Source organism: Marmota flaviventris, chromosome 9 (assembly GCF_047511675.1).
Source record: "Marmota flaviventris isolate mMarFla1 chromosome 9, mMarFla1.hap1, whole genome shotgun sequence".
Taxonomy (NCBI): domain Eukaryota; kingdom Metazoa; phylum Chordata; class Mammalia; order Rodentia; family Sciuridae; genus Marmota; species Marmota flaviventris.
In genome coordinates, this window is record NC_092506.1 from 55,015,715 (window position 1) to 55,032,161 (window position 16,447).

At 34.6% G+C, this 16,447-nt stretch overlaps 1 protein-coding gene across 1 annotated transcript; it reads left to right on the top strand.

Moving 5' to 3' along the window:
* The first annotated feature begins 2,996 nt into the window (after positions 1-2,996).
* Positions 2,997-3,942, top strand: LOC114078783 (olfactory receptor 5P76). Its single transcript, XM_027919837.2, has one exon. It carries the CDS (start codon positions 3,181-3,183, stop codon positions 3,940-3,942), a length of 762 nt encoding a protein of 253 aa, XP_027775638.2. The 5' UTR covers positions 2,997-3,180.
* Positions 3,943-16,447: the final 12,505 nt, after the last annotated feature.

The window sequence follows — 16,447 nt, forward strand, 5'->3', positions numbered from 1 at the left end:
TTGAAATGGGAGATTCTTAAATTAGAATTAGTAAGAGAATGAGGGTGAGACTAAGTCTTCAAGTTGAAGATTCTTGCATTTCACTATGAACCAGCTACACCACAAGGCACTACTCAAGAAGCAGTGCTTTGAGACTCTTTCTTATCTGGAAGTCATCCAAACATCTTTTTAAAAATGTGTACTTCTTTATATAACTCTCAAGACAGTTATTTACTTATGTATGCTCTGCAATGAATGTATATGACTTAAAATATTTATTACTTAAAATTCAACTTTCCTTGAAGTTTCACATCCTATTCCCCAAGGTACATAATGGCATGTGTTACAGATATCAATACACAATAATTATCAATAAACACATATTGAATGATCGAAGATAAGGTTGGCATTTTATATCTGAAGTTTAGCACTGAGTATTTCTTAATCAGAAATATCACAGTTCACTTGTAACTAATGTTTATGAATAAAACAATTTGAATAAGACATATTATACTCTTTAGTAATTATTAAACAAAGATTATGAAATTATGCAGGTATATAGAAACAAATGAACAAACTGACCACTTGAGAATTAACAGAATCTTGAAGTATTGGTTGTTTTTTTTTTAATTGAACTTCTCAATATCTACTACAGAAAATAATGATACTCTATGATGCCTTTGAATTCACGTTTGAATCTCTAGTGTCTTCAGAGATTTATCCCCAGAGGAGAACAAAAGTAAAAGATAGCTATATAACCACTATGTTTTTGGTCTATTACTGAAAGATGAATGGGTTCTTATTTCAAGAGGTAAGACTTTGACTTTTGTTAATGAATCGGATGCACTGATTTTTATTTACCACTTGAGATAACTTTAATCTCTAAAATTATCTGTGCTCACAAAAGGTAGTGTGGAAAGAGAGCAGGTATAATTAAGCAATGAGCTAGTGGACAATATTGGCTGATTTTCTCTGTTTCACCATTGGTTTCAGGGGAAGGAAGAAACAGTCACAGCCCAAGTTACCAAGATTCTTGTTCTTTTATTTTTCCATTTGCAAAAATATATATATTAAAAATTGATGAGCCATAACCAAAGAAAAAATTCAGTCTTGTTAACAAACAAATATTAATAAAAATAATGCAAATGCTTTGGGTTTTTTCCTTATAAAATAGGAATTTAAAGAAAAAATTGACAGTAATCAGTTTTTAAGCAAGCAAGGAAGACTACATTGGTGCCAATTCTAAATAAGTAAATGTTGAGCTAACAATTTCTCTTCAAACTTATTTATTTATTTATAACAGTGGAAGTCATTACAACTCATATATATATATATATATATATATATATATATATATACCTCAATTTTTCATATCTCTGGTTGTATACATAGTATACTCACACCAATTCATGTCCTCATACATGTACTTTGGATAATAATGATCATCACATTCAACCATCATTAATTAACCCATGCCCCCTCTCTTCCCCTCCCACCCCTCTACCCTATCTTGAGTTTGTCTATTCCTTTCATGCTCCCCCATCCCACTATGAATAAGCTTCCATATATCAAAGAAAACATTCGACATTTGTTTTTTTGGGATTGGCTAACTTCACTTAGCATTATCTTCTTGTTCTTTACACATAAGTCTTTTAGCACTATGCAAACTTGTCACTTTACCAAAATGCTAGTGTTGAGATGCTTTGGCATTTTTAAATATTTACATTGATGATCTGAAAATGTAAAGAGAAAAAAATCTTTGCATAAATACTTTGTTTAGCATCTGGATGCTTTAGTTTCAAGGCAAACTTTAGAAAAAGCTTGGTGTATTTACCATCAGAGAATTTGAAGAAGGTGGTCAACCTGGGCCCCTAGCTTGATTCTTCTTAAGTTTTTTATCTATACTTTATTCAACTATATATAGTATGTTGACAATGATATTATTTTATGCTACAAAATTGCAGTTATGGTAGGAAGTGATTTGATTTACTAGAATATTATATTTATATACTCTCAATCATGCCCATTTCACAGTGATTATGATACTTTAAGCTACTTAGTAAAAATATTTTCAGCTTCAAATATGTAAAAAAATTTTTTATAAAATTTATAATAGGCAACCTCATTTATAACCCTAATGTGAAATTCATGTCTCACTTTACTATCAAGAACAAACTTATTTCTTCTTTTTAAAAAATGGTCATATTTAACTTACACATATTGTGAAGTATTTAGTAACCTAGGCAATCCTGGTGCACTTCAGTTACCAGGAGGCTTAACAGAATTTTCTGTTCATTCATTATCAGGCATAATGGACTACATGCTCACTAGTATTAAATGATATCATTATATAGTTACTAAAACAATGGACAATCATATTTCCTACAGTTCATATTCTGATTTGATGATTTGATATGTAACTTTGTGCAAGTTACATAATATCCTTCAGACTATATTAACTAATCTAGAAATAACAAAAGTGATTAATAGTATATGAATAATGTAATAACTATATATAAACAAATATGTATATATATAATTCTTAGCATACAGCTAAGAATTAGGAAGCATGTAATAAATATTAGCTAGAATTAAAGTCTTTCAAACTCTACGTATGTTTTTTTCTAATATATTCAGCATTCACTTTTGTCATTTTCATCTGTTGTGTATTTTGTTTGGCTTTAAATATTCCTTAGGTGTATTTTTGGGAACCATATAATATATGAAAAAAGATTATATAAAGGAATTTTGGGCATTTCTGCTAAAAGCAATTTATTTATTTATTTTTTTTTTTTTAAACATAAACTAAAAAATAACTTTTATTTCTAAATATTCAATTTCTAAAAGCAATTTAAAATTACTGATAGGGTCAGTAATTTATTGCACATAAATAACTATTGGTGTTTGACCATCTTTATTTACTTCCCATATACATTAATGAAAATGAAACCATATTGTTTATAAATACTTTCATGTCATTTTTTCCTTACAGGTTCATTTTTCAGCAGCCACTGTCCCATGGATTCCCTGGTCACTGGGAACCACACTGTAGTGACAGAGTTCATTCTGTTGGGCTTAACTGAGGATCCAGTCCTCTGAGTCTTCCTCTTTGTGATCATCCTGTGCATCTACCTGGTGACCATCTGTGGCAATCTCAGCACGATCATTCTCATCAGAGTCTCTTCTCAGCTCCATCATCCCATGTACTTTTTTCTGAGCCATTTAGCTTCTGCTGACATAGGCTATTCATCTTCTGTCACACCCAATATGCTTGTAAACTTCCTGGTGGAGAGAAACGCCATCTCCTATGTTGGGTGTGCCACCCAGCTTGGTTCAGCAGTGTTCTTTGGGACAGTGGAGTGCTTCCTTCTGGCTGCCATGGCCTATGATCACTTTGTGGCAATCTGCAACCCACTGCTTTACTCCACCAAAATGTCCACACAAGTCTGTCTCCAGTTATTTGTAGTGGCTTATACAGGGGGTTTCCTCAATGCTTCCTCCTTTGTCATTTCTTTCTTTTCTTTGCTCTTCTGTGGACCAAATCGAGTCAACCATTTTTTCTGTGATTTTGCTCCATTAGTTGAGCTCTCCTGTTCTGATGTCAGTGTCCCCTCAGTTGTTCCTTCATTTTCTGCTGGCTCCATCATTGTGGTCACAGTGTTTGTCATTGCCATCTCCTACATCTACATCCTCATCACCATCCTGAGGATGCGCTCCACTGAGGGGAGCCACAAGGCCTTCTCCACCTGCACCTCCCACCTCACTGCAGTCACTCTGTTCTATGGGACCATTACCTTCATTTATGTGATGCCCAAGTCCAGCTACTCCACTGACCAGAACAAGGTGGTGTCCGTGTTCTACATGGTGGTGATCCCCATGCTGAATCCCCTCATCTACAGTCTCAGGAACCAGGAGATTAAGGGAGCTCTGAAGAGACAGCTTGGCAGGAAAATATTTTCTTAGTTATTCCTTCTATTTTATTCAACTTGACATAATAAAATATCCCATAGTTTTAATTATAAAAGGAAATGAGTGCCTGTGATTGAACTCTATCTATTAACATGTCATTATCCAGTCTGGAGCTCTTCAGCAAACATACGGTGTTATTTCAATTTTCAGATGACATTGTAGGTTAGTAGCTCATAGTGAGTTACCTTTAATCAAATCAAATCAAATTTAAAGTTAGAACACAAATTGGCTCACAAAATCTGCTGAAAATCCTTTTAAAGTTGTATTCATATTTTTTCAAAACATTGTTGTCTGACATAAAAAACAACTCATTGCTCCTGTTATAGTTGGAATGTTAAGTGTCCTGCAAAGGCCCCTGTAGTGAAGGCTTGGTCCCTTTGGTGTTCTATTGGGAAGTGGCGGAAACTTTAAGAATGCAGCCAAATGGGATATCTTTAGCTCACTGGGGCCATGCCCTCAAAGGGGTAGGGGGACCATATCTCCTATCTCCTGTCGTTGACTGATCATGAGGTGAACAGTTTGCTCTGATGCAAATTCAAATACCCCAGCCACGATTCACTGTCACAGTACCAAAGCAATGGAGTCAACTTATCCCGAACTGAAATCTCCAAAACAATGAGCCAAGCCAAACACCATTTCCGCTCTTAAGATGATTACCTCAGCTATTTGTTATGTAATAGAAAGATGTCTAACACATACTACAATCCTGTGTCCATTTCAACATCAGCTTATCCTGAGAAAAACTTGAGAGCTTTAGCTATGACTGTGTACATTGTGAAAGAAATTACAAAGTCCAAGAAAACAATAAATTGCATGAAATATTCCTCTGGTAAAATGATTGTCTGTGGGGATGGGCTTTGTGGACCCATAAAATTTTGGTCTGTTTCTGGCCTTTGCCTTTGGCCTCATTTGTGGGGCCCTAAAAGAGGAACATGAGAAGCCACTCCTGACTATTCTGAATTCCTCTATCAGGTCAAACTAGCTGAATTCCTCTGTTGGAAGGAGCAGGGTTTCTGAGCTTCTAAGATCTGATTAAAACAAAAACAATAATTCTCACGAAGAGAATTCAGCCTATTGTGGGACAGGGAGGTTATAAAGCACTCCCCACACACTTTCCTCTGAAGGATTCCCAGTCTATTAACCTCTAAAGGAAAATGTTTTGCATTCTTATTGTTTCAGTTACTACTTATTTTGTACCATTCCCCAATGCCACTCTCTATGAAAAAATACTTAAATTTCCTCTGGCACATTGCCAATGTCTTTCATGTATTAAATGCAAGATTTCCAGAGCATACCAGACATGTCCTCTTTCTTGAGTTTCCTATTTACCACTAGACAGAGAACTTACGTCAGACTCTGTTTCTTTGACTCTTTTCTCATCTTTACATTCATGAAGTCACTTCCCGAATTCCAGATGTCTGGGCTCCTTATGTCTGTTTTTCAAATCCATCTGCTACTGCCTTGAATCCTCCCCATAAGATGAATGGGGCACCTCCTTCATTGTGTATCACAAGGCTCTTACATTTTCATTTCATGTAACCACACTGTGACCAGATGCTGGATTCCTAAATACATGATATATTAAATCACCACTGTGTCAACAACAGTGCCTGGCTATATACTGCTGATAGGAGGAAATTCAAATACTCCAGTGTGAGCTTCAGTGCACTTCACAAACTGATAGCAAGACACATCTCCTGGCTCAGCTCTACCACATACCTTTACCTACTCTATGCTTAGTGAGACAATAGTGTCCTCTATTTTCCAAATACACCCAGATCCTTTAGATGGCTGCTCCTTGGCATATGGTGTTCTCTCTGCCTGTTTCCTTCCTCTCCTTCATTTACTTCCAATGAAAGTTTTACACATTTTCCAGGCCCTTGCTTCAATTCATTAGAAAACTCAGTTTCTCTTATTGTCCACATTTTCTAGACTGAGGGATCCTAACTCATAATGTCTCCTCTATTCTACTCTCTTACTCATTTAGATTTTGGCACAGCCTCTTGCCTCCTGTCTCCCACTCCCACTAGGAGCTGTTCTTTATCAAATCTATCATCATGCTCTATCACTTCATTATAGATGCTTTTTGCGTTCCCTTTGCTCACATGCTATGCAACGTTAATAACTTCTAATCTTTATGCATGCTTCAGGCATGCTGTCTCATATATCCTCATAGCTACTCAAAGAGAGAAATCCTATTAAAATGATTATGTTTGAAATGAAACTGGAGAGTTGATTGATTTGCCAAGGGGATGTGGGCAGTAGGTGCACCTCCAGAACATACTTACTTTAGGGCATTGAGATAATAAAAAAGTTTTTCCCCCCACAAGTTTGACATCTGGATAAAGCAGGAAAGAGTCTCATTTTAAAATGTTGCATCTGTCATCTTACTTTCTAACTTGAGAGAGTATACATTTTTGCCTAAGATTAGTGCAGTAGCTGTTGGAAAAATATGGAGTCCCACATCCTCCAGAAATCAAGCATATTTACAAATTCCTTCCCAAAACATTCTATGATAGATTTAGCCTTTATTTTATTCTGATACATACTGAAGATAGTTGGATGTTCTCCAAAGAGTTCTAAGAATCCTGTCACCTAGCATATCTGAAAGAATGTACAGATGCTTTCCTTATTCAAAAAAAAAAAAAAAAAAAAAAAAAAAAAAACCTTTCTCGAAGCCAGCAGTGGTTGTTTAAAGCCAAGGAGAAAGAAACTAGTTTTGCATTCTAAATATGACCCTTGTTTGCTGTAGCATCTACCTGAGTGCTACCTGAGTGCTCTTCTACTAGGGGACATATCAGAATTGCTAGAAGAACATTGTCAAAAAATTCATCTCTACTCACACCACAGCTCTTGAGAAGTCTCCCCAAGGAGAGAAATCTCAAGGATAGCACAATATGTGTCATTTGCATAAGCTTTGTCAGTAATTTTGCTTGAGAACTTTGGATAATTATGATATTTTCTTATATATGCTGATGGTAAATCCTGCTTTGCTCATAATATTCAAGCACAGCAGTGATAGGGATTTGTCAACATGTTCCAGTTTATCTCCACAGTGCCCAGAGTTTTTTCAATGCCTTCTGTGAAGGTATAAATCCTCATCAGTATTTGAGTATTTGATGACACCGAATAATGCTAATTGTAAAAAGTGAAAAACATCCCCCCTCCTTTTTTTTTTTTTTTCTGTGATGCTGGGGATTGAACCCAGGGCCTTCTGCATGTGAGGCCAGCACTTTACCAACTGAGCTATATCCCAACCCAACAAACCCTTTTTTATTACCACCTTGTATAGAAAGAGAATCCCCTCCCAGTCTTTTGGAGTTAGGAGATAACTAAGCTGTCGGAAGAGTTTACTCTCACACCTTAGGGGTTGCCTTCTGTGGCTCTTCCTGTGATTTCATATATGTTGTAACTCAGGGATAAGTTTTAAGGCAGTTTTCCCCTTTGACTATCTGTGGAGTCCCCTCTGAAATTGGAGTCTCTTGTAACTTAAAGTTAGTGTCTTCTTCATTCCTTAAGGTACAGCTTAGAGCCATGAGGATTTTAATGAAAGTCCTGGGGCCACTGGAGATGATTCTCCGGAGACTGCTTTAGATACCAGAAGTCTTGTGTCTGTGACTATCCTCTATTGAAATGTCCACACGTGTTCTTTTAAAATTCTGACATATTATAGGAGTTTTTGACAAGTTTGTTCTTATTCTTCTGAATGACTATGGAAATGACTGAAAATCAACTTTGTTAAAAAGGTATCATGGCATGAAAGTGATTCCAGCTGGCATATTTACTCTCTGCTTACTACCATTTATTTTATGATTCTGAAAAATTTCCAAGTCCTTCAGTTCTCTTCTGCTCTAATCACAAGGCAAAGGAATGAGGTACCCTTAGACTATTCCCAGGAGAAACAAACAAAGGTGGTAGGAAGAAAATGAACACTCTGTATGATCCTTATTACTGCTTTCTTTTGAAGCAAATCTGCTCTAGAAGACTCTTCTTAAAAAGAATATTCCCTTTTATCTGAATCCCTAGTCATGCTGTGACATCTGCAAATGGCTACTAATTGCTTCTCTCATCATCTTGTCCCTCAAATTCTCTACCATCTGCATTACCAAGTCTCATCTCCATCATTTGTCCTCAAAATTTCATATCTTATGGCAAACCGGTCAACACTTTTTATCTTTTTAAAAAGTGTTTTTATTTTTAAAAAGTACTATTTTAAAATTTCTTTTATTTAAATTTATTTTTTGAGTAACACACACAAAATATAAAAATTGTTCTTTTTATTTTGACTAGTACATTTTATGTTGTTGAAGTCAGATGAGACATATATGTTCCCTTAAGTCTTCACTAGTTTTCAAAATCCTTTTTCCTAGCTTTTTGATACATGTAGTATATTATTATTATGTATAGCCACTCTACCATGCAATAGTACACCTGATTTTTTTATTATGTAACTATAGCTCAGTATCCATTGATGCATCTCTCCCTAGTTTTCCCCTTTCCTCTACTTTCTCCAGTCTCCTGTAACTACCATTCTACTGTCAATTTCTATGGGACCAGCTTTTATATTCCATATGTGAATGAGATCGTATAGTACTTTTCTTTTTGTGCCTGGCTTAGTTCATTTAACATAATGATCTGCCCGCATAACAACATTTACATCCTCCATAACACCATCCATTTGGTTGCAAATTACAGGATTTTTTTGTGGCTAAATAATAAAATCCACCGAACATAGTATTTCTTGATTGAATTCTACATTTTCCTTGTTCTGTCTTATATTCCTTCTGAGCACAGCTGTTTTGCTGCTAACTCATTCCAAGTCTTGACCAGCACAAATGCCATCTCATCCAAGAATCCCTTACTTACATAATGTATAATAATAAAGACAGAAAGCACAGCTATTAAGAAGAAAGTGTATTAGGAGGGACACTTGGGATGGATTCCAATGGGTACCAAAACCTCAAAGATGATTAGTACATTGGACTAGTCACTGTACATAACAATGAATTCGAACTTTTTGATGCTAAGTTGACCTGTTTTTTGCCTTTTTGGACCTATCTTGTGAGGACAGGGAACATATCCTCAAGCTTCTTAACATACAATTCCTTGCATCAATAGCAATACTCTTTTTTTGAAAATTGCTCTTGATGAAAAGGAGCACCACTGACTGGAAAATATGGCAGTGAATGTCATCACACCCAGGATGGCTCATAGCCACCTGCTGAATAATACAGTGATGATTTAAAACCATTAGTAACAAAATTCCCTATTGCTGCTAGGTTGAACCATTCTGAGGTACCTTTCATGCTCCACTGTTCCCTGTGGGCTGGGACTGAAGGTGCACTTCAGTTGTGTATCTTCATCTACAGTCTCCTGATGCCTTGTCATGCTTCTCTCTCATCTTTACTGGATTTCCCTGAGATTGCTGCTTCACTAGATCATTTTCCTCTCCTTTTGGAGAACTTGTCAGAAGATGGAGTGCCAATCAACACAGGAATAATAACTTTCTGTCCTTTATTATGCAGACTCAAATTTTAAAAATAAAATGAAATACAAGTATTGATTCTGATTGCTGAATCCAATTCCTTCTCTCTGAGGAAAGAACTGTAATACTCAACCATCATTGCCAGTCATATAGTCATAGGGTTTGAATTTCTATCTATGGGTTGTATTGTCCTTGTGATACTAGAATTTCTGCTCCTTGCTAATTGGTCCTCATTACTAGGCATTGATATATTTTTCTTATGCCTCTATTTGGAGGATGGTTCATGAAGCCTGAGTTCACACTGATTTTATATGGTCTGTGATACTGTGTGCCAAAGACAGATGGGGTACATGTTGATACTGCAGCTCTGTGGCTATCCTGAATCAGTAATCTCTCTGTTTGCTTTATCTTCATCCTATCCCATCATTTATGAAAAAAATATATGCCAGTTACATTTTAAAATAACACTTTTAACTATATTTCTGGAAGTAGTAACCTAGAGAATAAGTTATTTCATCCATTCACTCATTTATTCATTTTGAAATTACATTCCAGGCACTGTTCTAGTCTGTCAGAAATGTGTCAAACAGACAGATGTTTGCCTTTGTGGAATTCATCTTCAAGCATCTTCAGAGCAGAAAAAGAGAAACTTGAGTTTATAAGTAACTAATATGTAAAAAAAAAGTTAAAGCAGGAAAGAATAATTCAATTACCCTTTAAGCACAATAGCAGCAAATAGCTTCAAAACTTTTAAATCATTTTTACCAACTGCTATCACAGAACAGAAAATATGAGTTTAGAAAAGGGGTCAAAAGGAGAAAGTAGAGGGACAATACATGTCAGTCTGTTGTGGGTAGCAATAACTTGTTTGATTTTTAAAAGCTCTTTTTTTCTTAGATGCAAAAATAATTCAATATAATTGATGAAGTTGTTCTAGAAAGATATTTTCCTTATAGTAAACCTCTTTGTTATCCATTTCAATAACTTTTTAAAACATTTCCATTACCCTCTGAATATTCCTCATGTCTACGTGCATTTTTTGCTTCCCTCTGCCCTGGTTCCAGATACCTGTAGTTTTTACTTCTAGATAATATAGATTGATTTGCTTTTCCTACAAAGTTTTATAACTTTGAGTTTTAGAACTCAAAATCATCACGTATGACATGCTTCGTTGTGTTTGATTTCTTTTACTACCATAACAATTTTGAGATTCATTCATGTCATCATTAATTTGATTCTTTTTATTGCTCAGTAGAGTCCCCTTAAATGGGTATATCGTGTTTCTATTATTTACTTGTTACTGGCTTGAGGTTATTCAGTTGGGGTCCTCTGTTAATAAATCTAGTACTATGAACTTTCAGATAGTGTGTGCATGATATGTCTTACCTTGTCATAGGTAAATACAAAGAAGCAGGCGTGCTGGGTCTTCAGGTTGTATATGTTTACATTTTTAAAAAATTGCAAAGTAGCTTTCTGAAGTGGCTGTATAGTTTTATATTCCCATGGGTCATGTTGAGACTCCCAGTTGCTCAAAATGTTACGTTTGGTATTGTTCTTTAATTTTAATTATCATAACAGTTATATAGATATCTCTTTGTCACATCAATTTATATTTATCTGATAACTTATAATATCAAGTGTCTTCTCATGTGCTATTGGTCATATGTACATTTCTCCCATTTAAAAAATTATGTTGTTTGTTGTCTTATTCTTCAGTTCTAAGTGTTTCTTATACATTCTATGTGTAAGCTCATTGTTATATATAGTTATTATAAACAATTTTTTTCCTTTTTAGTTTTCTGTTTTTATGTTTTAAGGACAAACTCTTAATATTTGAATAAACTCTAATATATCATTTTATTTTCTTTATCTGAAAATATTCTTGCAAGCTCTAAAATTATGAAGATTTTTTTTCTTGTATTTAGCTCTAGAAACCTTATAGTTTTATCTTTCATCTTTGTGTCTATGAAACATTTTGAGTTAATTTTTGTGTTTGGTATGATTTAAGTGATGTTGTTCATTTTTTCCATGTGGGTATGAAATTGTTCAAGTAATATATGCTGTAAAATCTATGGCCATTGAATCGCCTCTTTCTCCACTGAATTGCCATTAACATTTATCCAGAAGTATAATAATATATAGGTGGATCTATTTTAGGACTGTCTTTTATGTTCCTGTGATCTGTATGTTTTCATGTCACCAATATCATACTGTGTTGATTACTTTCAATTTGTAGTAAGTCTTCTTTATGAATTTATTTTTTAATTGGTGCAATATAGTTACACATAAAAGTGGAATTCACTGTGATGTGTTCATACATGCTTATGACAATTTGGTTAATTTCATTCTGCTATTCCTTCCATTTTCCATCCATTATCTGTCTCCCTCATTCCCCTTCCTTCACTCCTCTTATCTGCCTTCTATTTTAATAGGATCTCCCCCACCATTAAAAAAAATCCTTATTTCTTTCTAGGTTCTGTATACTAAAAGAAACATTCCACCCTTGACTTTATGCATCTTGCTTAATTTACTCAGCATGATGTCCTCCAGATTTGTCCATTTACCAGCAAATGACATAATTTCATCTTATTTATATTTGAGTAAAATGACATTTTCTTTATCTTTTTTTTAGTCAGGGACACCTAGGTTGGTTCCATAACTTTGTGATTGTGAATTATGCTACTATAAACATTGATATGCAGGTATCCTTACAGTATGCTGATTTTAGTTCTTTTGGATAAATACCAAGGTATAGAAAAAGCTGAGTCATACATAGTGGTTTCATCCCTGGTCTTTTGAAGAATCTCCGTAGTGCTTTCCATAGTGGTTATACTAACTCGCTGTTCCACCAAAAGTGTGCTTTTCCTGCACATCCTTGCCAGCATTTATTATTATTATTATTATTATTATTATTATTATTATTATTATTAATGATTTCCATTCCAAATGGAGTGAGGTGAAATCTCATTGTAGCTTTGATTTGAATTATTCTGGTTGCTAAGAATGTTGAACATTTTACCATCTATTTATTGGCCATTGGCATTTCTTCTTGAGAAATGGCTATCTAGTTCATTTTCTCATTTACCATCTGGGTTGTTTAGTGGGTTTTTTAAGTTTTTGGTGTTTTAAGTATATTCTGTTTATTAATCTCCTGTAAGAAGAGTAGCTAGCAAATACCTTGTATTCTGCAGGGTGTCCTTCCACACTCTTATTTATTTCCTTTGCTGTGCAGAGGCTTTTTAATTGAAGCCATCCCACTTATTGATTCTTGGTTTTATTCTTTAAACTTTAGGGATCTTATTAAGGAGATCAGTACCTGTGCCAATATGATAGGGAGTAGACTGTATGTTTTCTTCTAGCAGCTGCAGTATTTCTGGTCTTTGATCTACTTTGAGTTAATTTTTATGCAGCGTGACAGGGATCTAGTTTCATTTATTCTACATATGGACATCCAGTTTTCCCAGAATCATTCATTAAAAATGCTGTTTTCTATAATATATGTTTTTGGCAACTTTGTGAAGCATCAGATGACTGTATATTTGTCTTTGTGTCTTCTATTCTATTTCATTGGTCTTCACATCTGTTTTGATGCCAGTGCCATGCTATGCTTTTTTTTTTTTTTCTTAACTGTAGGTCTATAGTATAATTTGAGGTTTTTTATTGTGGTGACTGAAGAATTGCTCTTCTTTCTCAGGATGGCTTTGCATATTCTGTCTCTCCTTCTTCCAAATGCATTTTTGGACTGTTTTTCTAGTTCGGTGAAGAACATTGGTATTTTGATGGGGATTGCCTTGACTCTCCATAACACAGTGTGCCACTGTGCCCAGATTAATGTGTTCTTGAATTAGTATGATTACTTTGACAATGTTAATTCTGTCTAAGATCATGAGAGATCTTTGTATCTTCATGTGTTTTCTTCAATTTCTTTTTTTAGTGTTCTATAATTTTCACTGTAAAGTACTCTTAGTCTCTTGGTTAGATTTATTCCAAAGGTTTGTTTTTTTGTTGTTTGAGGGTATTGTGTATATAATTGTTTTCCTGATTACTTTCTTAGCAGATCTATTATTAGAATATAGTGATTGAGGGGCTGGGGATGTGGCTCAAGCGGTAGCGCGCTCGCCTGGCATGCGTGCGGCCAGGTTCGATCCTCAGCACAACAAACAAACAAAGATGTTGTGTCCGTCGAAAACTAAAAAAAATAAATAAATATTAAAATTCTCTCTCTCTCTCTCTCAAAAAAAAAAAGAATATAGTGATTGATTTTTGTGTATCGATCTTGTATCCTGCTATTTTGTTGAAGTTGTCTATTTACTCTAGAAGTCTCTGGTAGAGTATTTTGGATCTTTGAAGTATAGAATCAGGTAATCAGAAAAAAGATAATTTGACTTCTTCATTTCCTATTTGTAGACCTTTCATTTCCTTTTCTTGTCTGATTGCTCTGGCTAGAGTTTCAAGAACTGTATGAATAGAAGTGGTTAGAGTGGACATACTTGTCTTCTTCCTAATTTTAGAGGATAGACTTTCAGTTTTTCTCCATTGAGTATGATGTTGGCTTCAAGTTTGCTATATACAGCCTTTAGTTTTGAGGTATATTCCTTCAACTTCTAGTTTTCCCAGTGTTTTGACATGAATGGTGGCTAGACTTTGTTGAAGGCTTTTTCTATATTTATTGAGATGATCATGCAATTTTGGTCCTTTATTCTATTTATGTGATGAATTAAATTTCTTGATTTGCATATGTTGACCCAACCTTGCATTCTTCAAGTGAAATAAACTTGATCATGGTGTACAACCTTCTTAATGTGTGTGTGTGTGTGTGTGTGTGTGTGTGTGTTTGGCGGGGGGAGGAGGTACCAGGGACTAAACTGAGGAGACTAACCACTGAGCAACATATCCACCCCTGTTTTGTATTTTATTTAGAGATAGGGTCTCACTGAGTTGCTTAGAACCTCACCATTGCTGAGGCTGGCTTTGAACTTGCATTCCTACTGTCTCAGCCTCCTGAGTTGCTGGGATTACAGGAGTGTGTCACTGTGCCCAGATTAATGTGTTTTTGAATGCAGATTGCCAAGGCGTGGAAATTTTTGGCACCAGGGATTAAACTCAAAGATGCTTAACCACTGATTCACATTCTTAGCCCTTTTTATTTTTTATTTTGAGTTAGGGTCTTGCTAAATTGCTTAGGACCTCACTAAGTTGCTAAGGCTGACTTTGAACTTGTGATCAGATTGATAATATTTTATTAATAATTTTATGTCCATGTTCATTAGGTTTATAGATCTGTAGTTTTCTTTCCTGATGTGTCTTCATCTGATTTTGATGATAAGGATGTTACTGGCTTTATAGAATAAATTTGGGAGTGTTCCCTCCCTTTCTATTTCATGGAACAATTTGATGAAGATTGGAATCAGTTCATCTTTAAAGATGTAGTAGAACTTAGTTGACAATTCATCTGGTCGTGGGCTTTTCTTTCTTGGGAGGTTTTTATTGCTGCTTCAATCTTGTTGGTTTTTATTGCTGCTTCAATCTTATTTGTCTATGTAGGCTTTCTATATCCACTTGTTTCAATTTGACAATTCATATGTGTTTAGAAATTGACAATATTATCTAGATTTTCCACTTTATTGCAGTATAAGTTTTCAAAGTAATTCCTGACAATCCTTAGAATTTCAGCAAATGTCTTTGGTGATATCTCCTTCTTCACCTTTAATTTTGTTGATTTGGGTCTTTTTTCTATTTCTTGTTACTTTAGCTAAGGGTTTATCAATCTTATTTATCTATTCAGAGAACCCCACACTTTGTTGAATTGATCCATTGTATTTTTTAATTCTCAATTTCATTAATTTTGGCTCTAATCTTAATTATTTTCTGTCTTCTATTAGTTTTGGAATTTATTTGTTCTTGCTTTTCTAGAGCCTTGAGATGTAACATTAGGTCATTATTTTGAGATCACTCTTTTTTTTAATGTATGCACTCAGTGCTCTACACATTCCCCTCAGAACTGCCTACATAGTGTTTCAAGGATTTTGATATCTTGTATCTCTGTTTTGTTCATTTCTAAAATTTAAAAAATTTCTCACCTGATGTTTTTCTCTGAGTCATTCCTCATTCAAAAGTGTTTCAATTGCCATGTGTTAACATGATTGTGGTTTTTATTTTGCTACTGACTTCTAGTTTCATTCTATTATGATCTGATAAAATACATGGAATTATTATTTTGAGTTTTTTGGGGTTGACTAAGACTTGCTCTGTATCCTAAAATATGGTTAATTTTGGAGACGTTTTCATGTGTAGCTGAGAAGAAGTGAAATCAGTTGTTGATAGACAAACTATTCTGTAGATGTCCTTAAAGTTCACTTGATGAATAATATTTTTAGATCTGAAGAGTCTGTACTTACTTTGTGTCTGAATGACCTATTGGTGAGAGAGGTGTACAATAATACAGTATTACTGTACTAGATTCTATCTGGGACCTTATGTCTAGTAATGTTTATTTTATGTAAATAGGTGCACTAACATTTAGGCATAAATATCTACAATCATAATATCTTCTTGTAGAATAGACTCCTTTACCAGTATGAAGTAATCTCCCTTGTTTCTTCTGGTTAATTTTAGCTTGAAGTCTGCTTTGGCAAATTTGAGAGAAGCTACTCCATTTGCATGGTATTTTCTTTTCCCAACTTTTCATATTCAGCCTGTGTGTCTTTGCCTATAACATGAGTCTCTAATAAAAAATAAAAGGATAGGTCCTGTTTTTATTTTAATCCACTCAGCCATCTACATCTTTTAATTGTAGAACTGAGATCATTACAGTGTCATCATAGAGAGATGATTATTATTTTCTGTCATTTTGATTTATTTGTAATGTTTTATTTACACTTTGGTTTCCTTCACTAAACTACTCTTCTAGTGGGATTCCTTCATTTGCTCTCTTTGAAATTTGGCTTGCATTTCCTCTGCATGAAATATTTCTTTAAGCATTTGTTGTAGTGTCTGTTTAATAGTCATAAATTT